The sequence below is a fragment of the Polypterus senegalus genome, chromosome 1 (assembly GCF_016835505.1).
Source record: "Polypterus senegalus isolate Bchr_013 chromosome 1, ASM1683550v1, whole genome shotgun sequence".
Taxonomy (NCBI): domain Eukaryota; kingdom Metazoa; phylum Chordata; class Cladistia; order Polypteriformes; family Polypteridae; genus Polypterus; species Polypterus senegalus.
The window spans coordinates 165,628,993-165,654,185 of NC_053154.1; the positions used below are offsets into that span (position 1 = coordinate 165,628,993).

The 25,193-nt window shown below is 37.5% G+C and overlaps 2 protein-coding genes and 3 non-coding genes across 6 annotated transcripts in view; 1 reads left to right on the top strand and 4 right to left on the bottom strand.

The window, feature by feature from the left end:
- The window catches only part of LOC120538015 (septin-2-like), a 46,164-nt gene extending 45,803 nt beyond the window's left edge, over positions 1-361 (bottom strand). The window contains exon 1 of the mRNA XM_039767414.1: positions 186-361. Within this exon, the coding sequence (XP_039623348.1) occupies positions 186-361 (176 nt within the window). The remainder of the gene's footprint in view (positions 1-185) is intronic.
- Positions 362-2,207: 1,846 nt separating this feature from the next.
- trnap-ugg lies at positions 2,208-2,279 on the top strand. Its single transcript has one exon. It is a non-coding gene; the product is annotated as a tRNA-Pro (tRNA).
- Positions 2,280-2,360: 81 nt separating this feature from the next.
- trnai-aau lies at positions 2,361-2,434 on the bottom strand. The gene has a single exon. It is a non-coding gene; the product is annotated as a tRNA-Ile (tRNA).
- Positions 2,435-3,900: 1,466 nt separating this feature from the next.
- On the bottom strand, positions 3,901-3,972 carry trnap-cgg. The gene has a single exon. It is a non-coding gene; the product is annotated as a tRNA-Pro (tRNA).
- A 2,708-nt stretch (positions 3,973-6,680) lies between these two features.
- On the bottom strand, positions 6,681-22,086 carry rpp21 (ribonuclease P 21 subunit). 2 transcript variants are annotated; one of them, XM_039762091.1, is made up of 5 exons: positions 21,933-22,086; positions 13,761-13,861; positions 13,088-13,170; positions 11,591-11,728; positions 6,681-7,381 (listed from the first exon to the last, which is right to left on the bottom strand). In XM_039762091.1, the coding sequence occupies exons 1-5, from the start codon at positions 21,987-21,989 to the stop codon at positions 7,332-7,334; spliced, it is 429 nt and encodes a 142-aa protein (XP_039618025.1). In that variant the 5' UTR covers positions 21,990-22,086; the 3' UTR covers positions 6,681-7,331. The 2 variants fall into 2 exon arrangements, with proteins under 2 accessions (XP_039618025.1, XP_039618034.1); XM_039762100.1 differs by having other exon boundaries at positions 11,536-11,728.
- Between the last annotated feature and the right edge of the window lie 3,107 nt (positions 22,087-25,193).

Here is a 25,193-nt window from a genome sequence, read left to right on the forward strand (position 1 = left end):
GCCATTTGCGTGCCATGGAGGACGAATGGGCATCCCAGCCAGGATGGGGACTGATTGCTTGCCAAAACCAGGATGCCGTAATGGAAGGACAGCAGAAGCAGAGATACAACCCGACCGGAAAGCCCTGCAGTCTTCATCCTAGCTGGGATAGAGGCATGATGAATGCATTGGGAGAATGTTGATACTGGGAGCAATTCATACACACGAAAGGTGGCAGTGTTCCTCTTGGCTGATCCCAGTCTGGATATCCGTAGGGTTGTATGGGAATTGGAGTGCGGAAGTGCAGCCCTACCGGGGTTCTTGGTTGCTGCTGGGGGAGGACAACACTGGTTTCCATGTGACCCAGAAGTGCTTTGGACATGCCGTACAGTGACACCGGAAGCATTGCGGGTCCTGCTTCAAAAAGGAGCCTGCAGCCTCACATCAGGGAATTTGTGTCAGGAGGCAGCAGGCAAAACTCACCTGGAGGAGTGGAAGGAAAGGAAGAAAATAATACTGTGGTTTGTTCTGGAAAAGAAGGTTGGCAAAAAATGAAAATCTATTATTTTGAACCTGGAGTTGTGTTGGGTGATATTGTGTCTGAGGTTTGGGGCTCAGCGGCGTACCCTTGTGGTTACAGTGGATATTGCTGGCTCCATAGTAGTTAAGGGAGTGTTTGATTGATTTCTTTGTAGTATCAGGAGAGTGGGTTTCAAAAAACTGATGTAAAAATTCTGGTAAGCTAACAAGATTATAAAATCATGTGTTCATATTAAGCAGTGAAGTATAGTTGTATATAGATGAGGGGTACTGTTACTTATTATGTATTTTCTTTCCATTAATGACAGCCACACACTCAGGGCTTGAACATAGACAAAATAGTAGACATATTTGCTAAACTTCATACTAACAGAAGAATCATCTTGGTACAATTGTGTCACGTTCTAAAATAACGCACTTCTGAAACTCAAGTACAGAGAAAGCATTGCAACAGACAAACTAGTGATTGTTTATATGCTCCATTACAACGTTTCCATTCTGATTTTAACTTAAAAATCATGCAGCATATAATGGAAGTATTTCCATCATGCATTAATTTCAGTTATAGACATATGCCATGATGTGAACTCTTGCTGTTGCGGTATATTTTGCAATTTATGAAACTAGATGGGAATTCCTTTATTTGCTCTTTCATCATGTTAAAATGTGTTATGTTAGGAAAATAAAGCATATATGCAGTAGAGGTGGTGTGGTGTCTTTTTTGATAATCTAAACTAATCTGCAATCATGGACAAATGTTTTTGTCAAGGTTGTGAATATTATAAAATCCTTGATGTTACATCCAAATTTCCAATTATAAAATTAAATAATAAAAGTAGGCACCAATTTGTGTCCAGAATTAAACTGCAAAATCCTGACACGCAAGGTGCCCCTTCTCCACTTTGTGAGCCGCTGCCCACCAAAAGGTCTGTGTATGTCTTGGTTTCTGGGTTGAGTACTATACAGACTTATTTTCAAGAAGTGCGTCTGACACATCCAACCACTCTAAAAACACCTAAATATGGGTTATTAGCTATGCACTCCAAACCAATACAAATCAGCACATTAAAGGGTGAATAACATCTATCCATTTTCCTGACTTGTTTATCCCAAGCAGGACGTCTGGGAAGCAGAAACCTATTCCAATACTCATCGAGTGCAAGGCAGAAACACTCCAATACAGTCCAGCTGCGGACCCTGAAACTTCCGCTCTGCTAGGAAGCTGAACATCGTAACTTTCTCAGTTTGGCGAGTAAAGACATTTACGACAGTGATTAGAACACGCCTGTCACTTAAAAGAAAATCTGCGAAAAGTAACCAATGGGAAGTCGGTATAGGCGGGATCTTAAATGAAGAGGAATCCGAAAGATTTGCAATAAAGCAGGTTCGGTACTGGGGAATTCAATGCCCTTGCCGAGAGAAGCTGAATCGTCCGAAATGCGTTTTGTGGTAGTTATTTTGCAAATATATTTTAAAGGAAAACAAAACGGCATGGCACGTGTCTACGATCAATAGGAACGTATTCCAATCCCTTTTAGACAAATGTATAAATGTTTTCAGGAGCAAAACACATTTCCGTGAGTAAATGTTTAAAAGGATCAGGGCAGAACATAAAAAAGATTGCATACTGAAGAAAACTGTACTTACGTTAAAATAAAAAGTAGCTAAGAAGACTTTTTTTTCCAGCTGGCTCGTTGGTCTAGGGGTATGATTCTCGCTTTGGGTGCGAGAGGTCCCGGGTTCAAATCCCGGACGAGCCCTGTGTATTTTGTCATTTTAATTCCTTCTTTGTTTCTCTACCAATAGTCATTTAGAAAGACAGAAATAAAAAGAGTTGAACATGGCCCGTACGGGGATCGAACCCGCGACCTTGGCGTTATTAGCACCACGCTCTAACCAACTGAGCTAACCGGCCACTCGTTACATAAACGAAGAGTAATTAAACCCTGAGCTTGCATGACAATAGGCCTGCTATTTCAAGAGAGTTAAAGTGTATTTTTAAATGGTAATAGGTGGAGTATATCAAGGGAATTAAACTATATTTTTGCTTAAGTATAAACACAAGATACACCTTTATTGCGAAATGCGGATGGCTCGCATTGGTTAAAAAAACAATCCAAATTATAGTAATAAAGTTTAAATATAAGCTCTGCTTATGGTACGAGAGCCTTGCGCTTCAAATCCTGGCCTAGCCCAATTGTTTACAAAACTTAGTTGACGTAAATTCTGGGGTAAATTGATTAAGCAATATTTATATCCCACTGCGTAGTTTCTCTTGTTCAGTGAGAGAAGTGACCTCTTGTTTGGTGTGCCATGATTTTAAATCTGGGCTGGAATGGTGTCAGTGCCATTCTCATGCATGCGTGAAGATTGTCATTACTGAATGTTTTTTGTAATGTCCCAAAATCCACGCATCTCTTGAGGGAACACTCGTCAGCGAGTGGTTGGCCAGTAAATGAATGTGTTAAAATCCTCGATGACCGATCGTTAGTTGGCTTTAAGATCGCTTATTTTCTGTAGCCTAACTGGCGAATTTAGTGGGTAACTTTTCTCAAATGTAATTTTGTGCTTAGTTTCATAGTGGTGTTTCACATTCCCACTTTTAACCACTACCACCATCTCAGTGCAGATGAGACACAGCAGTTTCGAGCCTCCAACGGGAAGTATGAACATAAACGCCTCGGTCCATTCCGGATTAGAAATCCGGTTTTCAGTATCAAGCTTCCGCCGTTTAGCAAAAACCATGGCACATTGACTCACTATTTCGCCGCTTTTCTCGCTTTTGTCTTCTCACTCCTTTATATTTTTCGCTCCATGCCGCTGCCAGAAGTGTCAGCTGTTTCCACTCAGAATGCAGGTTTTCCGCACCTCTATTCAGTGAAGGCCCGCCCTACTCCGCCTGTGATTGGCAGACATTCTTGCCTTCACTTCGACCAATCTCAGTCTTCATGCAACCAACTCGAACACACGAAGGCAACAAGTACTGGCCAATCAAAGACACGTAGGAGATCCCTTTCACTGAGTAGCGGTGTAGAAACGCTGTCAAAAAAAGAGTCGCCGGTAAAAACGTAATCTCCGTCAAAACTAAATAAAACTCAAGGTTATGTCTATTCCGGGTCTGGTTCCCGACCCGGGCCACATATTACTGACCTGTGCCATAGACCAACGAGCCACCCGCTCAAAATAAAAACGCCTTCGTCTGTGCTGTTCATGTAAGGATTTATTCAAAAATTAAAGTTACAAGCCGGAATGTCATTTGTAGCGTTGAAGTTTTAAGCGGAAATTCACATTGCGCATCTATTAATTTCTAGGGTTGTAGGTTTCAGCGAACTCATACACGTGTCAGTCTTCTTTTGTGGACCGATAAACAAAACGCTAAACGGGCTCGTCCGGGATTTGAACCCGGGACCTCTCGCACCCGAAGCGAGAATCATACCCCTAGACCAACGAGCCACCACACCCAACAAAATAAGGAGGAAATTGTACTTGTGTATGTTACCAAGTATACTTTAAAATGTCATATTTTTTTTTTCTAATCAGTTTTTATTAGTTTAAAGCGAAAAACACGTTTTATAGTAAATTATTAAAAATATAAAAAGATGAGACTCTAGGTGGTTCGCGCCTTGATTTTCTTAAAGAGCTGCAGTCTACTTAAAAAAAAAAAAAAACAACCCAAATGATAATTTTATTTATATATATATATATATATATATATATATATATATATATATATATATATATATATATATATATATGAAATCTCACGCATGTGCATCATTTCCATCAGTTAAATCTATATCCACCAGATCTTAAAAAACAACTAAGGCCAAGGTTTAACACTAGAAAGAGCCAAACTGCATATTCTCCACTTTTTTCTAATACAAAGCCACAGTGTTTTTTTATGAATCGGTCTCTCTGCAAGAAGGGTTGTCCAAACAGGTGCTCACTCCAGTTTCCAAATACGCCGATGGTGCAGAGGTCCAGGATGAGCAAAACAACTTACCTTATTTAGGAACTCATTTGTACTTTTAACAATGGAAATGACAATCATGTCATAACAATCTTGCTTATCATGAGTGAATTTAGGTCATTTGTAAATGATGGAAATGCCATCTCACAAATTTAGTAAAACCACATAAAATCGTTTTAGTACATATAGCACCAAAATTAAAATCAGACAACTTAATCTTAATGAAATAAAATTCCATAGCCCAAAGGAGCACTTAATCAAGAATGAAAATCTCCACTGCACAGACCACTTATTTCTGAACAAACCCCGCATGTCAGCATATAATGCGAGAAGCACTTGCTGAATTAACCTGGTCTGCGTGTATAGAGACATGTAGAGACAGAGATAGATATACTTGTATATAGATAGATATAGATATAAAAACAACTCTGCCAGACATGGACCAATTCTGTTGAAATTTGGCACCCTTATTCTTCAAAGAAGTTTGTTGACAATGTTCCAATTTTAACTGACATATCTCAAAACAGGTCACACTGGACAAAGTTTTTAAATTTTTACATGGCCCATTCAAAAGTACTGGTTAATATGTGAACTTGGCTGTCTTAAGACAGAGAAAAACATTCAGGACGACAACTACAAATTAGTTTACTGTTTCAATTTTACTTTGAGAACACTTACACCAACTTGCATATTTTCCTTTTTTACTCACCCCCCGCCACTCAGAATCTTATAAAACACCAGGGAACAGATGGGCATGTAAGCAGCTCCAACAGCAGCACTGTTTCCCTGCTGTTTAAGGCAAGTTGACTGTAAAGTACAAAAAACAAGGCCACTTGGAAGAGGAAAACAATTACGTAAGCATGTACGACTGAACAAATATCTGCAGATTATTATTGTAAAGAACCAGCGTTATCAACCTACAGGTAAAACGTTGTTTAAACTAATTACACAGGAGAGGTGCCAACATTCAGACGCTGTGTTGTTCAGTTTCCACTGTGCACAAAGAAGGTGAGTATGCTGATAGCAAGAATGTTACTTAGTGCTAAAATGTATGACAAAGACTGAATTAGTGTTACAGTTTGTCCATGTCTGAAGAGACACTTTTGTTCTGTGTACCTTAATACTGCGATTACAATCTTTAAAATCTTTGTCATTACCATTATACAATAAAATCAGTTCCTTTTCAAGGACTTAGTTATGTATTATTTGAATTAATTACTAGGTTTTAACTAATAAAATAGCTGGAAGGGGAAATTATGTTTTGATAATTACTGGGTAGTACTCTATTTAGGTATACTTTCAAAAGCATCACACACACACACATCAATCAGTACCATTTTTGCATCACTTGAATTGAAATCTGCTATTTGTTGCTACAAGCCTATTTAAGCTACATTTAACCATGTAACATTGTAAATTACTGTTAAAAAGCACATATTTAATGTAGGCTACTAGCACATGTGATCATGTTCCATTACAGTATATCGGTTATTTTTGAATGAGACCTAATGCTACAAAAATATCCAAACAAAAATATAACTGACTTGAAAGGATAAAAAAAAAAAAACTTTTAGCAAACCCTTAGCAAAGGTAGCACATATCATCAAATATAACCGGCAGCATCCACACTAACCTCTTTCACACGTAAGAAGCTAGACTGGCAGTTGTTCACTTTGCTGAAGAGAGGTTGTGTTTGCTGCTAGTAATTCTCAGTGTGCCAAGTACATGTCTTAGCCGTGCCATCTCAGGAAGTACAGCTACTGTTTAGGGGAAGTGACACTTCGTGATCCCTCAGCAAAGACAGTATCTGCAGAGGGATCAATTGCCAGTATAATGGTGGCTTAATGCCATTATTATGCCTTTTTCAGGTACTATAATCATTATTAAAAAAAGAGTAGGATGTATAAGCACAAGGTCAAAAATATAAAAAGCCATATTTCTCTTTGGTTTAAATTATGTGTTTTGAAATATTGTTTCACTATCATTTTATTCATAAATCTGAAACATTTTCTGTAAAAGTATTATACATTTTCCCTGATACTTCCATTAACAGTGCACGTTTTGTTTCTGTGGTTGTTTCAGTACAATACTTGAAAAATATATATATTTTTTGCATAAGCTAGGACTGTAATCCAAAAATCTGTGTAATATTTAGTACTTTTCACTTTTTTAAAAGATAATAAACCATATCTAATAGACCAACTTATTTTAATTTCATGTAAAATAAAAAGAGAATACGGGAGTGAAAACAGATTTCATTCTTCAGTTAATACAGCACTTGTATACTGACAGATCAGGATAAAATACAGCAGAATGATGGCTAAATATCCTCCTTTGGCACTACTAGTCCTCCACACAGGTAGCCTGATACATTGAAAGAGAAAGTACATTGTTTAACCAGTATATTATTCAACATAGAGGGGGGAAAAAAACTGTACAGTTGTATTACTGATGAATTGCCACAGCAAGGAGAATAAACTGTATTTTTATTACCCATCTCACTGAGTTAATGGTTATATATTCACATAGGCACTTTAAGAATATCTAAAAAAAATGACTTTTAAATATTGATGGAAGTCTACCATGTTCTGCAACACAATTCACAACAGAATTACATGAAAAATAAACATTTGGCAAAATAGAGAAAAAATTCTATTTTGCTTTGAAATCTAAAATTACAATGGATGGGCACTGTTAATTTAGTCAGGATCATCCTTTTCAGTTGTGAAAAAATTATAAAATAAACATGGTGAGAAGCAATCTAACAAACGCACAAAAAATTTGATTGTGTCATTTTCAGAGTCTTGCATTAAAAAAGATTCCATCATAAAGCTATTTATCTTCAGCTGGCAGTTTTGGAATTTACTGGTGGTTTCTGGGTGGCCACTTGTTCTAAAGGGACAGAAAAAAATCAATTTTAAATTAGAAAACTGTGACAGGATGCCAACACTCAAAAGTAATGAAGTTAAAAAAGTTAACACCTCTTAAGTGTCAACATAAAAACAATTCAGAAAATAAATTAAGTGGGCAGCCAACTCTGTAGGGTTTTTCATTGCAGGCTTACTACAGAACAAATAATATTAAGTGGTTACTGTGAATTCATATAATATTAATGCTAAATTAAAAAGTATGTTCTTCAGTTGCACAAAGTGATCAAAACAGTTGAACTAGTTTTGCATCTTTGTCATGCTAAAATCCATGAGCTTACCATAAAAAGATTACATTCTGAAAGGGTGGAATGATAGTACTGACACAACAACACACCACTCATAAAAGCAGTTAAGGGAGTCTGATGAGGTACTCATGTTGCCAGGTAGATTTTGGCCACAGCTTTGATTTGGAAACAACAGTGATTGTAAAAAGGGTTTCACACCTTTCAATAATGATCTGTATTCCCAAATACTATAAGGCCATTGGCTTGTGCAACCAGGCTGTTCCATAACCTATATTATCACTCCCAGCAAGTATCATATGCAGCTAAGCAAAATTAAGCACATACACAGTACAAGTGGTAGAAAAATAGTACAGGATTTTCATATGGCAGACAATGCATGTTACTCATCAAACAAATTTTCATGTGAAGCCAGTTAGATGCCATTTAGAGACAGGACAATTATCAACCCTGTATTGTTGCCATGTTCCAAGATTTACCAGCCAGCCATGTCTACAAAGTGTGTACGAGACATCCAGGGAAGATACCTACTGTCTGTGTCAAATGTCTATGGAGCTCGGCCTTCCAAAACATGTAAAAGCACAATGCTTAGGTATCCTTCAGTGCTCGTATGGCTCCATCCTACAATACACTGTTGGTTTTACATACCACCATGGAAATTTTATCTAGTACAACTCTATTCTAAACCAATAAATGGATGAAATCACATTGATCAGGATTTTTTTTTTTTTAACCTGTCTTGTATGTGAAATGTTTTGCCCAGGAGGAAATAAATTCAGTAGACCATCAAGCACAGTTATCTAGTGGCCACAGCTTTGAAGTGCAAGGCATAAGGCAGCAAACTACATCATCACCATCAATTCACTTGATAGTTCTGAGCAAGTAATACTGTGTTCAATGTGTTAGCAGTTTGGATCTTTTAAACACTAGAATTACCAGAGCCAATGAAAAAACTTGTAAATCCGGACCACCTTAAATCCCTTCGCACCTTTCCGTCTGCGTCTTTTGTCTTCTAAATGTGTCGATAAGCCCAAGCAGCCTGCTATACCATGCACCCCACTGCCTCAGAACAGGTAAGAAGTTCTCCTAGATCCTGCCTTGATCGATTATCTGGGAGTGAGCTACCCAGAATTGTAAGGGGAAATAATTTGATGTGTGTTTTGTGTCTCCAACAATCTTCGTGAACATATTGTTACAATAAATGTTTTTCATGTTTTAGTAATAAATAACAAAACGTAAACATGAACTATATAAAAGCGCCTTGAGCATGGGAAAGGCGCTATATAAATAAAATGTATTATTATTAATGTGTGAGGGCTGATGGCCAAATATCAAATAAACACTTTCACAAAAGGTACAAGTAAAATATGACAGTTTCCATGGTGCTGTGGTTAGAACTGCTGACTTATAATCATGAAGTCGTGAGTTCTAAACCAGCTTCCTCACAAATTTACCATTTTGAGTAGTGAGCTACTCTTATTGTTAATATCCATCCACCCATCCATTTTCTAACCCGCTGAATCCGAATACAGGGTCACGGGGGTCTGCTGGAGCCAATCCCAGCCAACACAGGGCACAAGGCAGGAACCAATCCTGGGCAGGGTGCCAACCCACCGCAGGACACACACAAACACACCCACACACCAAGCACACACTATGGCCAATTTAGAATCGCCAATCCACCTAACCTGCATGTCTTTGGAGTGTGGGAGGAAACCGGAGTGCCCGGAGGAAACCCACGCAGACACGGGAGAACATGCAAACTCCACGCAGGGAGGACCCGGGAAGCGAACCGGGTCTCCTAACTGCGAGGCAGCAGCGCTACCACTGCGCCACCGTGCCGCCTATTGTTAATATTATACAATAAAGTTGGCTTTTTTTTACTTTTATTTTCCCAGTCACAATCACAATACAACAAGCTTTGATTCGGTTATTTTTTATCTGAAACTGGGAATAACTGTAGATGTGAGTGGTGTTTTCAGACAATGGAACTGGAAATTCTCTGATCTGGAGGGATAAAAGCTGACACACAAATGATGGTGAATCTGCCTTCTTCGTATCTCACCGTCACTTGTTTTTTTTATTCAGCTTTATTGAGTGTTCTTGCTCACGCTGAATTAGTATGCACCTTATAGTCCATGATGTAAAAACCGCACTGAAAAATAAACAGAGACATAAGTATATATGATATTTGGAATAACTCATTTTATGACCTGTATAGTACATTTAGAAAAACATTGTGGCACTGATGCAACATTATTCATATTCATTTGCATGCCTTCTTCCGCTTGTAATCAGTGACCGCATTTTTTTTTTAATCTTGCCAGTGTCCACTTTTGGGTGCATGGGGTGTTTCTTTTGTACTCCGGGACATGCAGAGGAAAGAATAGTACAGAGTGGTCAGTTCCACACTATCTGCAATCATCAGAGCAAAGCAAAAGAGGGTGCAACATCCACAAGCTTCTGTTCCAAGACCGCCGCTTCCCCAGCCCCTTTAGTGCAATAGTAACCACAGCATAGAGAGAAGTGTGTACATTGCAACAGGTACACATGTCGTAAATGTAGGAAGGACGGCCCTTGCGTGTGTGTGAACTGTTGAATCTGATAATTGCATATAGCGCTGAACTGACCTCTCTGTACTATTCTTTCCTCTGCATGTCCTAGAGTACAAAAGAAATACCACCATACAGCAACATATGGGGACTGGCAAGATGAAGGGGGGAGAGAGGAAAAAAAAAAAAAAAACACACATGGTCACTGATTACAAGAGCAAGATGTTATGCGAATGAATATGAATAATGTTGCATCAGTGCCACAATGTTTTCCAAAATGTACTATTTAGGTCATACAATGAATAATTCCAAATATCATATATACCTATGTCTCTGCGTTTTTTGTTTTGGTCAGTGTGGCTTTGACATCATGGACCATAAGGTGTATACTAATTACAGACACAAATCAAATGTATGTGTTTACTGTATAATATTAACTATAAGAGCAGCTCACTACTGAAAACAGTAAATATATGAGGCAGGCAGGATCAAACTGAGGACTCTTGATTACAAGTCAGCAATTCTTACCGCTAAGCTACGGAAGCTGTTGTATCGTCCTTAAACCTTTTGTGTAAGTGTTTATTTGATCTTTGGACTTCAGGCTTCACACGTTTTATATAGTTTATGCCTACATTTTGTCATTTATTACTAGAATATGAAAAACGTTTCTGTTTTAACAATGTGTCTACACAGATTATTGTAGAAACGGAACACACATGAAATGCATGTGTTCCAAATAATCTATTATTTCCACTCAAACTCCAGCAGTTTACTCCCAGATAATCAAGGCTGGAACAGGGAGAACTTTGTGCACGTTCTGCAGTGGTGGGGGCGGGGGGTTTTGGAAAAGCATGCTGCTTGTCTTGATGGGACACATTTACAGGACAAAAGATGCTGATGGAGAGGTGCGAAGGGATTTAAGGTGGGCTTTTCATAGTTTTTGTAGACTTTGGTAATTCTAGTGTTAAAATTTCCTTTGGTAACTATTTTGGCTAAGTGTATGAAAATGAAGGTAGCTACACACCTTAAAATTTGGAGGAAGAGTCACTTTACATGTTCCAGAAATAAACAGTTAATGATTACAAATGGCAGACAAAAAGGACACATTCTTTGTACCATGTAAGTAATGAAAGCGAAAGGAGCACTTCAAATCCAATACCAGAAGTAACTCAGGTTGTACAAGTTATTGAGTGGTTTCAGATTGCGCATGTTATTTTTTGTTTTTTCCATGAAATCATAAGTTATGAAGTTGTAGACTTTGTAAGCCAGTTTCTGTAATAAACAAATGACAAATTTATTTATTTATTTTTCAAGGAGAGTACCTAAAGTCAGAGACTGCAAGCTGCAGACTTCTTTTCCAATACATTCAGCGCTTACTTGATTGACTCTGCTGATACTGTGGCTGGGACTCAGGTCGATCCCCCCATAGGACATAACTGGGATTATTGAGGAATTGCTTCGTTTTCCCACAGGAAAGGCACCGCACCACAGTTTTTCGCTGCCGTTGTCTACACTCTATAGAGTAAATAAAATACAATAAATAATACCAACAAAATGAAACACAAACATTTTTAGGTTACACATTTCATTTACATTTTAAGGAGGCCAAATTCATATAAAAAGTGTGCTTATAGAATTTACAAACTGAACATGCACCGAGCTAAAAAAAATAAATAAATAAATCACTCTAAACTAAAACAGTGTCACTGAAAAGTTTAAAACATGCAGGCAAAACCTATTTAAACCTGTTTCAGGCAAGTTAGAGCCTAGTAAGTCAGTGTGCCTTCTGCTGAACTTGCATTTTAACAGCTCACTAAAAGTCAGTAGAAAGGGTCAAGCAAAGTTAAATCTAGAGAAACATTAGCACATGATGACTAAAGAGAAAGGCCCCATTACCATTTGAAATCCTTTATTTTATACCCTTTTCTCACTCCATTATTGGATGCTTTAGTAAGGCATTTGCCAGACAGTGTATTTGTATCATACCTTTAACGTTTGAGTAAAAAAAAATCAACAAAAAAAAAACCAGGACATATATTTATTTTGATAAGTTATTGTGTCTGTTTCTTGCAAATGGGAAACCAGTCTGTATTAACTTTACAAGTTTCCATTAAATGTGCAAGTTTTTATTGGTAATGCCTCATTAAGGACACGTTTCAATGATCTGAGAATGTGTGTTACATCCCTGTAGTCCAAACGGGTAAGTTACAAAAACACACAATTCTGTTTACTATATACTGTAGAGAATCTCATTTATTATCTACTACAGATATACACTGTTAAAAACATTTTAATCTTTAAAGTTCTACTGATAAATGCACATCTCTTCAGATTAAAAAGCCATATTTTAAATTAGATTGCTTTGGAACATCTTTCATAAACTGCATTTAAGTATACATGTGTGACAATGTCCATCGATGTCCATCCCTTTATGACCATACATAGTGTACCATTCTTCTGATGGCTACTTCCAGCAGGATGACCCACCATATGACAAAGCTAAAATCATCTCAAACTGGTTTCTTGAACATGACAATGAGTTCACTGTACTCAAAAGGCCTCCACAATCACCGTATTTCAATCCAATAGAGCCCCTTGGGGATGAAGTGGAAGGGGAGATTTGCATCATGGATGTGCAGCAGACAAATCTGCAGCAACTGTGTGATGCTATCAAGTCAATATGGATCCAAATCCCTGAGGAATGTTTCCAGCACCTTGTTGAATCTATGCCACGAAGAATTATGTGAGTTTTGAAGGCATAAGGGGATCCAAACCAGTACTAGCACGGTGTACCTAATAAAGTGCCCAGTGAGTGTATAAAGTGAACCACTTGAAGCGCCTTCAAAAGCTACAGGTGAAACAACATAAACTTACTTCTCTGTCGCACTGTTGAAGTCACACCAGGTACCAGCAGAGAGCAGCATTTCTTACAAATGGTTCTTTTCACAGAGGGATCCCTGAAACCCAGTAAAGACACCTTGCATTTAAAGAACTCCTTAATACTGACTAAACCTCTCAAGATTTATTACATGGTAATTTGCATTTCTTTACATCATTTAAGACAAAAACGAACTTAAGGAAAACAGCTACAGCTCTTTCGGATTACACTATTTATTTTCAGATTTAGAACAGGTAATATGAGAAAAATGAGAAAATGTTTCATACCATGATCTACAAGGATTGGGTAGTAAAAATAAATTAATTCTCCTGAACATTAATTAAATACCACGCTTGCATTTTTTTTTTTTTTGGACATCATCTATTTTGTAATTAGCATTGGACTTTGTGTTTATAACAGAAAGAAAAGCAACACTTTCATTTTTGCCAACATCAAGAAATTAGAAACAAAAGATACACTGCAACTTTACGGGAGTTTACTCTCAGTATCTAAGTAAAACATTACTGCATCAGTAATTGCGTTATATATTTTAGGTTTACGGATCACAAGTGGTAACTTTATTATGTAAAATATATTTATGTGATTATCAGCAATCCCTGTTATTTACCATACTTTACCAAAAATACTTTATAGGAGAGCTTCACTTACTGTCTCAGGACAAGGCGCTTAGAAATATTCTTTTCTGTGTGACAGTAGAAACGTGCTAGCTCTACATTCTCAGGATTTGTAGCCAGGACACAGTGAGCTGCCTGTGAAATGCAAACATGACTGGGTAAGAATGAAAAATTTAAAATGCTTCAGGTGTCAAACCATTTAGGGACAAAACTTCTTCAGATTATCAGATTGTAAGCACAAATGCAGAAAACTTGAATGTTACTTGGAATGCATATATTTTACTGGCAAATTTAGCAATGCTAATTAAACTTTTAAAATTACGAAACGAATACATGTCAAACATGAGTATACACACAAGTAAAAATAGGTTTAGGGTTTTAATTTTACAGTACTAACCATTTTTGGGAGGGCAAAAAGCTATTAAATTTCACCTCAAAAGTCAGTTCCAAATCTTCCATCTAAATATAAAGTAGTGCTGGGCAGTATACCAGTTCATACCGAAAATCGTTTTTTACTTTTGTTCTGATATTGATTTTTCTTATACCGCAACACCAGTGTAAATTGTCTAAACAACGTTTGGAACGCGACACAGAGGGAAACTTTTTAATGGGGGACCTTTTTCACTGCTACACCGCTAAACACGTATGCAACGGAGTACATCCAGTAGTGGATGTATTGAAAGGTGAAAATGGACAGAGAACATTTCGAAACGGAAGCTGTAGCAGATGAGAAAGTTGAACATGATGACACAGAAGAAATTTTGCCAGAAAAAAAAGGAGTCACGTCCGTTGCCTGGAGATATTTTGGTTTTACAAGGTCGGATGGGGACTATTACGTTCAAATCTGTGAATACTGTTTTTATATTACTGGATAATACAGCAAGCCAAGTTGTACTTGTTTTATTTTTTTTCAATACAGTGTAATGTACCTGGGTACTGTGTAATAGTGTGACGACATATTGACTTTATTCTCGACATTTCCACTTTAATCTTGACGCTTATGACGATAATAAAGTCATCATGTTGACTATACTGCCAACATTTCTACTTTATTCTCGCTGTTTATGTCGAGATTAAAGTTGACATGTTGTCTTTATTCTCATAATTTTTCATTAAAGTAGAACATCGTAAACTAAACTTCATCATAAAATGAATATTTAATTTACTAGATTTCTCAAACCCCATCATAACTTATGTAGCACATTAAATGCTTTGTGTTAAGTGTTCCCCGAGCCATGTTAAATCGGTACGTGCTTCTTAAACTGACTTCCTCTTGTACTGAGGAGGCGCTGGCAGTGATCGCCGCACAGAATATATTCACTTCATGATATTCCTGCTCCCTGAACATTTAGAATGCGAAGATAAATACTTGATATAATTTTCATGGTGAAATGTATTAAAGCATGTATTAATCATGTGGGGGCACGGTTGACGTGGAGGTTGCACTGCTGCCTTGCAGCAAGGGGGGTCTCGGGTGTACCCTGCCTTGAATTTGCATGTTTTTCTGGTGGGTTTACTCGGCATGCTTCAGTTTCCTTTCAAAGTCACGTAGGATGTGGGGTTTTGTTATGTTATATTAACCCTGCTAGTGTATGTGTTGCTCGTATTCACCCTGTGATGTGCTGGCGTTCAGCATTTGCTCCTGCCTCGCACACAATGCTTGCTGAGATGGGCGCAACCCTGAATGGATGGCATAATTAAACATGTACATGTATAACAAAGATTTTTTTAAAGTTCTGAACACTCCATGGTCTAAGTTTATAACTAGTTTTAATTTCACAAAGATGTTTATCGTGTGGTGATTGGTTATGTGGAGAAAGAAAAAGGAAGGATAGTAGCTGAGGGTTTTGGTGCGTCAGATAAAGATAGCACGCATGCAATAAAGAAAGCCCATTCAGAAGAACATCCATTGAATTCTGTGTTCGTTGTCTCCGACCACCAGATCACAAACCCAACATTTACACAATATTTAAGTTAAACCTGTGCGATACCCATTCATACATCCACTTTTTTGGAGCCACGTCACACCTGCCATAAAGTTCTCTACACTGAACGTACACCTGGGGACCCCTTACTGAGAGGGAGCAGCACTTCCTCGACACTACTGTGCATGTTTAATACCTGCTTTAATGCATTTCATCCTGAAAATGATATCAAGTATTTATCTTAGCATTCTAAACTTTCAGAGAGCAGGAATATCATGAAGTTTATGTATTCTGTGCAGTGATCGCTGCCAATGCCTCTTCTTAATGTGGAGGAAGTCAGTTTAAGAAGTGCATAGTGATTAAAAACTGGGTTGGGGAACACTTAACACAAAGCATTTAATGTGCTACATTAACTTATGACATTTGAGAAAATCTAGTAAATTAAACATTGATTTTAGGGTGAAGTTTAGTTTACGACATTCTACTTTAATTATAAAATAAACTATGAGAATAAAGTGGAAATGTTGACTTTAATCACAATATAAGCGTCAAGATTAAAGTGGAAATGTCGAGAATAAAGTCAACATGTCGACTTTATTCTCGACATACTGTATAGTATTTTTTTTCTTCACTGTGGCCCTAATACAATTCTGTAGGGCTACACCACATTAGCATTATAAATGCAAGTTACCATTTTATTATTTATGTATATACAGTGGTGTGAAAAACTATTTGCCCCCTTCCTGATTTCTTATTCTTTTGCATGTTTGTCACACAAAATGTTTCTGATCATCAAACACATTTAACCATTAGTCAAATATAACACAAGTAAACACAAAATACAGTTTTTAAATGATGGTTTTTGTTATTTATGGAGAAAAAAAATCCAAACCTACATGGCCCTGTGTGAAAACGTAATTGCCCCCTTGTTAAAAAATAACCTAACTGTGGTGTATCACACCTGAGTTCAATTTCCGTAGCCACCCCAGGCCTGATTACTGCCACACCTGTTTCAATCAAGAAATCACTTAAATAGGAGCTGCCTGACACAGAGAAGTAGACCAAAAGCTAGACATCATGCCAAGATCCAAAGAAATTCAGGAACAAATGAGAACAGAAGTAATTGAGATCTATCAGTCTGGTAAAGGTTATAAAGCCATTTCTAAAGCTTTGGGACTCCAACGAACCACAGTGAGAGCCATTATCCACAAATGGCAAAAACATGAAACAGTGGTGAACCTTCCCAGGAGTGGCCGGCCGACCAAAATTACCCCAAGAGCACAGAGACGACTCATCTGAGAGGTCACAAAAGGACAACGTCTAAAGAACTGCAGGCCTCACTTGCCTCAATTAAGGTCAGTGTTCACGACTTCACCATAAGAAAGAGACTGGGCAAAAACGGCCTGCATGGCAGATTTCCAAGACGCAAACCACTGTTAAGCAAAAGAACATTAGGGCTCGTCTCAATTTTGCTAAGAAACATCTCAATGATTGCCAAGACTTTTGGGAAAATACCTTGTGGACTGATGAGACAAAAGTTGAACTTTTTGGAAGGCAAATGTCCCGTTACATCTGGCGTAAAAGGAACATAGCATTTCAGAAAAAGAACATCATGCCAACAGTAAAATATTGTGGTGGTAGTGTGATGGTCTGGGGTTGTTTTGTTGCTTCAGTATGGCGTTATTTCAGTGCCACTATTCTGAGCGCACGTAAAAAAAGATTGCAAGTGCAAGTGTTGCATTTTGAAGAGAAATTTATTTTGAGCGTACAAAAGCTGAATTTGAGTGAACAAAATTCATTGCTGCGTGCAAAAAATGTATTTCAGTGTTTGCACTTATCCATATACACACACACAATAGCACCCCCTCTCGCTCAGTTTTTCATTTGCGCTTGCTGCAATGTGTGTTGCTAGCGCTCACAACATTCTCTGCTGCGAGCTCAACTCTCTGTACACCGTTATAAGTGTGCCACAAAACCAACCAATCACAGACTTGGTTTCAAAAATTCTGATTGGCTCTTACGGTCTCCAATCAGCTCGCTAGCTGCTGCATTCCGGAAACAGTCCGAAATGTAGCTAAATCCAGCTAAACTCAATTAAACCCCAATTTTAAAATAAAATAATTAAAGATATTATCCGCAAATTGGGGTTTAATTGAGTTTAGCTGGATTTAGCTACATTTCGGACTGTTTCCGAATGCAGCAACTAGCGAGCTGATTGGAGACCGTAAGAGCCAATCAAAATTTTTGAAACCAAGTCTGTGATTGGTTGGTTTTGTGGCACACTTATAACGTGTATAGAGAGTTGAGCGCGCAGCAGAGAATGTTGTGAGCGCAAGCAACACATTGCAGCAAGCGCAAATGAAAAACTGAGCGAGGGGGTGCTATTGTGTGTGTGTATATGGATAAGTGCAAACACTGAAATACATTTTTGCACGCAGCAATGAATTTTGTTCACTCAAATTCAGCTTTTGTACGCTCAAAATAAATTTCTCTTCAAAATGCAACACTTGCACTTGCAATCTTTTTTACGTGCGCTCAATATTTTTTTACGTGTGCTCAGAATAGTGGCACTGAAATAACGCCATACTTCAGGACCTGGAAGGCTTGCTGTGATAGATGGAACCATGAATTCTACTGTCTACCAAAAAACCCTGAAGGAGAATGTCCGGCCATCTGTTCGTCAACTCAAGCTGAAGCGATCTTGGGTGCTGCAACAGGACAATGACCCAAAACACACCAGCAAATCCACCTCTGAATGGCTGAAGAAAAACAAAATGAAGACTTTGGAGTGGCCTAGTCAAAGTTCTGACCTGAATCCAATTGAGATACTATGGCATGACCTTAAAAAGGCAGTTCATGCTAGAAAACCCTCAAATAAAGCTGAATTACAACAATTCTGCAAAGATGAGTGGGCCAAAATTCCTCCAGAGCGCTGTAAAAGACTCATTGCAAGTTATCGCAAACGCTTGATTGCAGTTATTGCTGCTAAGGGTGGCCCAATCAGTTATTAGGTTCAGGGGGCAATTACTTTTCACACAGGGCCATGTAGGTTTGGATTTTTTCTCCTAAATAATAAAAACCATCATTTAAAACTGCATTTTGTGTTTACTTGTGTTATATTTGACTAATGGTTAAATGTGTTTGATGATCAGAAACATTTTGTGCGACAAACATGCAAAAGAATAAGAAATCAGGAAGGGGGAAAATAGTTTTTCACACCACTGTAGCTTAGCTTGAAGCAAGGTCCATATTAATGCAATTTGCCTAAATTATGGTTCAGTTGGTAAAGATGTCATCACCAAGTTGTACTTGTTTTATTGTATTTTTATTTGGTGAATACTGTGTAATGCACCTGGGCTTGAAGCAATAGTATTATTACTGGAAGTTGCACTATTATTTATTTTATTGTTATTATTTATTAGTTTAAATATTATGCTGTTTAATGATGGTAAAGTTGTTTAAAAAGTAACTTTAACGTGTCAGTGGACAGAGATTGTTAACATTAACAGAAAGTGTAGTTGGTTTACAAAAAATATTTACTATTTATTCCTTTTCTAAGACATGTTCAGTGCAATGCAACTTTTGACAAGCACCTCTGGATATTTTACTAAGTCTAAATGCCTCTTTGGATGGTTGAAAATATGTTGTCAAAATTTTAGTTTAAGTAGTGCAAAATTTGTTCAATAAAAAGGTTCTATATTTTGACTACATCTGTCATGCAGTGTGATTTCTTCTCTTCACTAGTGCCACAACCTTGAAAACTATCACTTTATGGGGTCATGCAAACCTGTATTAATACTTGTGTGCACATTAAAATGTTTTTTTTGTACAATGTACAATTCTCATGACAGTGGAATAGGTTATTCTTTGCCTGTCTACTGCAGTAATTGCAGTGGAAAATGTGGTTAACATCCACTCATGCATGGGGAAAAAAGAATTTTGGTCATACCACCCAGCACTAATATAAAGCGTTCCTTATTAGTGTTGATGTTTTTAACCTCTGCCAGTTTTGTTGCACTACTGACAACAACTTTACCAACCAGCAGAATGAAGCATTTGCAACGTATATAGTATGAAAATGCCATAAAAGACATGCTTAACACGTTGATTATAAGAGTCCGGCTTTTACAAGCAGATCTCCAAAAATGATGATTGCATCCACCAAACATTATGGACACTGCAATATACTGACCGTCTACTATTGCAAAGAGACTCATGGCTCTAAGTACCACTTCAAATCCCAGTATAAAAAGTGTCTGTGTAGAGCTTGCAGTCTACTCATTTCCACTTGTTTTTACTCCAGGAATTCCAGCTCACATATCAGGTTTGGTCGACAGGAAATTCAGTGAAGGCCCTCTCTCTGTGTCAGAGTATACACTTGCATCCTCTCCTACATTACTTAACTAAAATGATTCGATTTTAAATATAGATGGATTATTGCATAAAAGAGAGGAAATAAGGAAGTACCGCTTTTATACAGCTCCAGACTCCAGGGTTTCAATCCTGACCATGGAATGCTCAGTGAAACTGCACATTCTCCCCAGATTTGTATAACTTTTTTTTGTTTCAGTTTTATTCCTCAATTTTTTATTCCATTCTGGTTTTATTTGTCAGTCTAAAAGACATGATGTTTAGGTTGACTAAAGATTCACAACAGGCCCAGTGGCTGTATGCGAGTTATCTACAATGATTTGGTACGACATACAGTGTTAATTTTGCCTTGTGCATGATGTTGCCAAGATTAACTCAGCCTGAAAATGGATAAAATAATAAAATATTTAACAGAAAAAAAATATGCAGTTTTTTTAACAAGAATACCTGTAGGAATGGTAAGGAAGGAAATTGGTGGATAGGATCAGTAAGAGAATACAGTAGATAAAATTATCAGCAAATACAAGCAAATCTGAAATGCCTTTTACCATGCAAATCTTACTGCAGTAATTACAAATATCGCTCAAAATTACATATGTTGGCAAAAATGATTTAATTATGATAAAACGTGAGAAGCTGTCTCAAATGTGTAAAAATACAACCAGCAACCACCATTCAACAAAATATTAATACATGCTGATATGGAATAAACAGTACTATATTTTGGAGGTCGACAGTATTAAACATTTGGATTCTTATCACTGGAAAGTTTTCACTTTTGAGGAAAACCAGAAAACTTCAATGGGTCATTAGTGTAAAGAAAGCTTAGTCCTTTTATCTAAAGGTTTTCGCCTTTAACAATGCCAACTTGCAATAACTTCGATACAATTGGGTACGTTTCTTTTGTCTCAACCCCCATCCCATCCATCCCCTATTGAAGCAGGGGAGGGTGAAATGACTAGCTCATGGCCACACAGTGTCAGTAATGGGATATGCCACACAGTTACAAGAAAGGCTACTACAAAATTACCACAATTAATGAAAAATGATGGATACACAGTACGGTGTACAAATACTTGAATTACCAACAGCTGGACGGGACTCTTTTCAGGCTGGTAATGTAGAAGTTCTAAATGCCGTCCCCATGCTGCTGTAGTGAAGATAAACATCAATTTGGGTTAGAAGACAGAACTGTCGTACCAATGATGTTGAGTATATTAATGAAAATTGTAATAATAAACACAACTCTTTTTCGCTTAAACTCACAACACACTTTAAACTGCCGACACTGTGGATTCCTAGATCCATGGGCCTTACGTCTCACGCAGAAATAGTCTAATAGAAACAATCAGCAGGCGAGTATATCCAAAACGTCAAGGACACCGGACATAGGTGCACAATCAACAGCTTTCGTGTTTCTTCAATCATTTTTCGTTTTATTTAAATTTGGTTTGTTTTTGTTAATGTAACGCCGATATGAACTTAGCGTTGCAATTTTAAGTGATAAAACCTGAAAAAATGATTTGGTAAGTTTTTAAACGCGAAAATATATTTAGTTCTTTCAAAAGGCATCCCTCTCTACTGACCGAAAACATGAACTGAAATGTCAGCGTATAAAATGTGCCTCGTATCGAGGGCAAGCGGCATCGCGTTCAGCCTTCAAATGTGAAGAGCTCGGTGCTCCCAATTATACTACTTTAGATAATCCTCGCCACCTTCTACTTCAATTATAGTAAGCACTGCTGTTTCCCAATGTTTTTTTTTTTTTTGCATTTTATGTCATATACGCCGTCAAAACTAATGGCAACTACTCTCCACGTTTCTTGAAGACAGCGCCCAGTCGTATTTTCATCGCGAGATCAGGATTGCCCCATTCTTACGTACAAAAAGACGGCACGCCATGCACCCACCTGGTAAAGAAAGTTGAGCCTTAGATACGCGTCTTTATCCTTAACATTAGTAGTCATACTTGTCTTCCACAAGCGCCACAAGTCAAAGCTAACAGCTGTACGGATGATATTGGCACAGACTGAGTTTGTGTGTTCCTACTGGCGTGACGACATGAGAAAGGGGGTGGAGTAAATATAAATCATATTTTCTTGGGTGTCCAATCAGGAGCGAAAGTGCAGTTTACCGGTACAGTGAAAACTTGGGCAGACTAAATTAATCGAGGCGTAACATTCCCCGAAATAATAAAATAACTCGAACGATTTATTATTTACTGGAATTATTTAAATTAAATCACATTCGACACAAAGTGCCACATCTGCTTCATGTAATAAAATGAACCACCGTGTTTAACTGGCATTTCGGAGGGTTAAATCTCAATGGGTCAGTTGTATCTTTACATGCTTGCAACAAATGTATTTCTGCGAAATTCTGTGAATTTTGTCGGGCCAATACGATTCCACAAGTTATTGCTGCTAAAGATATTCGATCAAGCGATGTAGTTTTATCACTTTGGTTTTGTATGTTGGCTTATCTTCTTCCTTGACGAAATAAAATGTGCTTATTATATTACTGTTATGTCCTGATGTACTTTATTAATATTTGGTGTTCTTTCTGGTAAGAATCTTTAAATATATAATTTACAAATCAATGTATGAAATATGCTACTGTATATAAATAAATGTATTGCTAGTATTAAGTAAAACCAAAGATTTGAAAAGGCTTTAGCTTTGTCACACAATTATACTCTCTCCTTGGTTGTCATAATCTAATTTGTGAAAAATATATGGTGCAAAGCAAAGATATATAAAACAATTACACTCCTGCCCAGTAATATGTCAGGTTCTGTTATATATCAGATCATAAACAATATACCTGGGCATCATGTGGTATTCTGACCATGCCCCACAATCCTCCTAAGCCTCAACCCTACCAGGCCGAGGGATATATAAAGAGCTGCCCAACAGGAGTCAGGTCTTTTGTTTTAGACCAGTACTGAAACAAGCCAGACACTAAGAGAGCTGCTGCGACATGCTACATTAAGAGGGCTTTATATTTACTAATGGCAGTGGCTGAATTTTTTACATTTTTATTTATTATTAATATTTAAACAGACAGCACCACACTGGTCCCCCATCCTTTGAACCTGCCTTTGTCCTTTATTCCACAAGACACATTTTACAATAGTTGCTGACAGGAATACTCAACATGATTAGTCTCTCTTTTACTTTAGTCTTTGGCTGAATGTAAGAGTGCCTAGCTGTTTCAAAGTGTCCACAGTAATCCCAGGGTTCAAAATGCAAATTAATCCTCTGTTTATGTTTACAAACCAGTGGCACAGACCTCAGGGTTAATGAAAGCATCACAAATCCATCACAGTTTCACTTCTTGACTCTGCAGTTTGTTTGTCCTGCAAACAGATCAGTAAAAGATCCACCACATATTGCAGCATTTACAATCTCCGGGTACTTGTGGCAGCCTCTTATTTGTGGATTTTAGTATAAGAGCTTCTCCTTGACTTCTCACTATGAACTTGATCTATGCCCTATGTATGTGGAATTCTAACTTTTTAAAAAACATACATCAGAAAGTGAAGCTGAGCAAGTTTCTTCACCCTGAACACAGGGTCTGCTTTGCTTTTCTCCCTCTACACAAACAATGGCACTGTCATCAATACTGTGAGTTTCTGATGACACTACCTTGACTGGCATGGTAACAGACAGACATGACATGTAATATTGGATGGAGAAAGATCATCTGGCCAGTCGGTGTGTCTTCTGCACTCTGTACTTGAATATGCTAAAAAAGGTGGAAATGGTTTTGGATTTTAGAGAACACCCTCCTGTCACCATCCAAAGGCTCGAATCATTTACATTTCATGGTTAGGATATAGCAAGTTTGGATAATGGATGGATGGATGGGTTTCACCATTACTCACACTCTTGAGCTGGGATGAAAATATAACTTCTCATTGAAGATCAAGAGTGCAAATTTTTTTCTCCAACTTAAAAATCTCATCCTATCCAATTTGGTGCGAGTCCAGTTGTATAGTCACGAGAAGCATCCTAATTTCTAGCTCAATAATATGATCCAGCTATGCATCTGCTTATTTAAAACATAAACTGCTGCAGCATGTCATTTGGAGAGCAGAAAGAATCACAGATCTGAAAGTCAACTCTATAGGGGAACTACATACACCTTGGGCATGGAAATGGGCAGACAATATAATCAAAGACCACACGTGTCCAGGTAACCATCTATTTCAATTATTACCATCAAATAATTTAGTTACTGGAAGAATCCAAACTCTCCTCTTTTAAGTCAGTGGGAAAATGATGTGTTATATTATTTGAAATTGGAAAAAATCAAATACTCAGTTAGAGGATCCGTACAGACGTTTTTCAAAACATGGCAGGATCTAATCAGTAATATTTTAAAATAAGTTCATGAAGCATAGAGAATTTATTAATTTAGGTATGTTTAAAAGCTGTAAAATTTTTATGCCGTTTGGCTTGCTCTCTCTCTCAAGGGTGGGGATCGATCTGTTCTTAACTCTATTTTTCTTTTTGTAAAAACTTGATTGCTTTGTATGGAGTGTAATAAAATTAATAAAAAAAAAAAACATGCTTAGAGTGCTCTCCATAGGTTTTGGGACATGGAATATAAAAAACTAGCATTCTTCCTAATCCTTAAAGCATATACACACCTAAATATCCAGAAAGAAAACCTGACATACTGTCCCATATTAAAATATGGGGTACCACCAAGTCCCTAACAACTGTACTATATGGGTAGATGTTGATTAAAACTTTCTATGTATCCACAAGAAAGAAAAAAAATTAAACCAGGGTTAACTCCTTCCTACATTACATGGCATGCTTATGTATGGTCTGCTTTCCCTGCTTTTTGTTAATGTGGCTAAATGCTTTTGGCACTGACAGAATGATACAATGTTATTTCTTTTCATGTTTTGAGAATTAATGTGTGTATCCAGAGAGAATTCTAACTTTTGCATGATACTACAGGATAGGTGGCAGCTGCTGTGACCTTAAGGCCACCAACTACAGGAAACACCTTTCCCTGCAACATTTTTTCAAAATAAACATATGCCTACTGAGAATGCTCATTAGGGACAACTGTACACCTGCTTATCCATACTTGATTGGCCAATCATGTGGCAGCAGCACAATGCATAAGATCAAGCAAATACAGGTCAAAAGCTT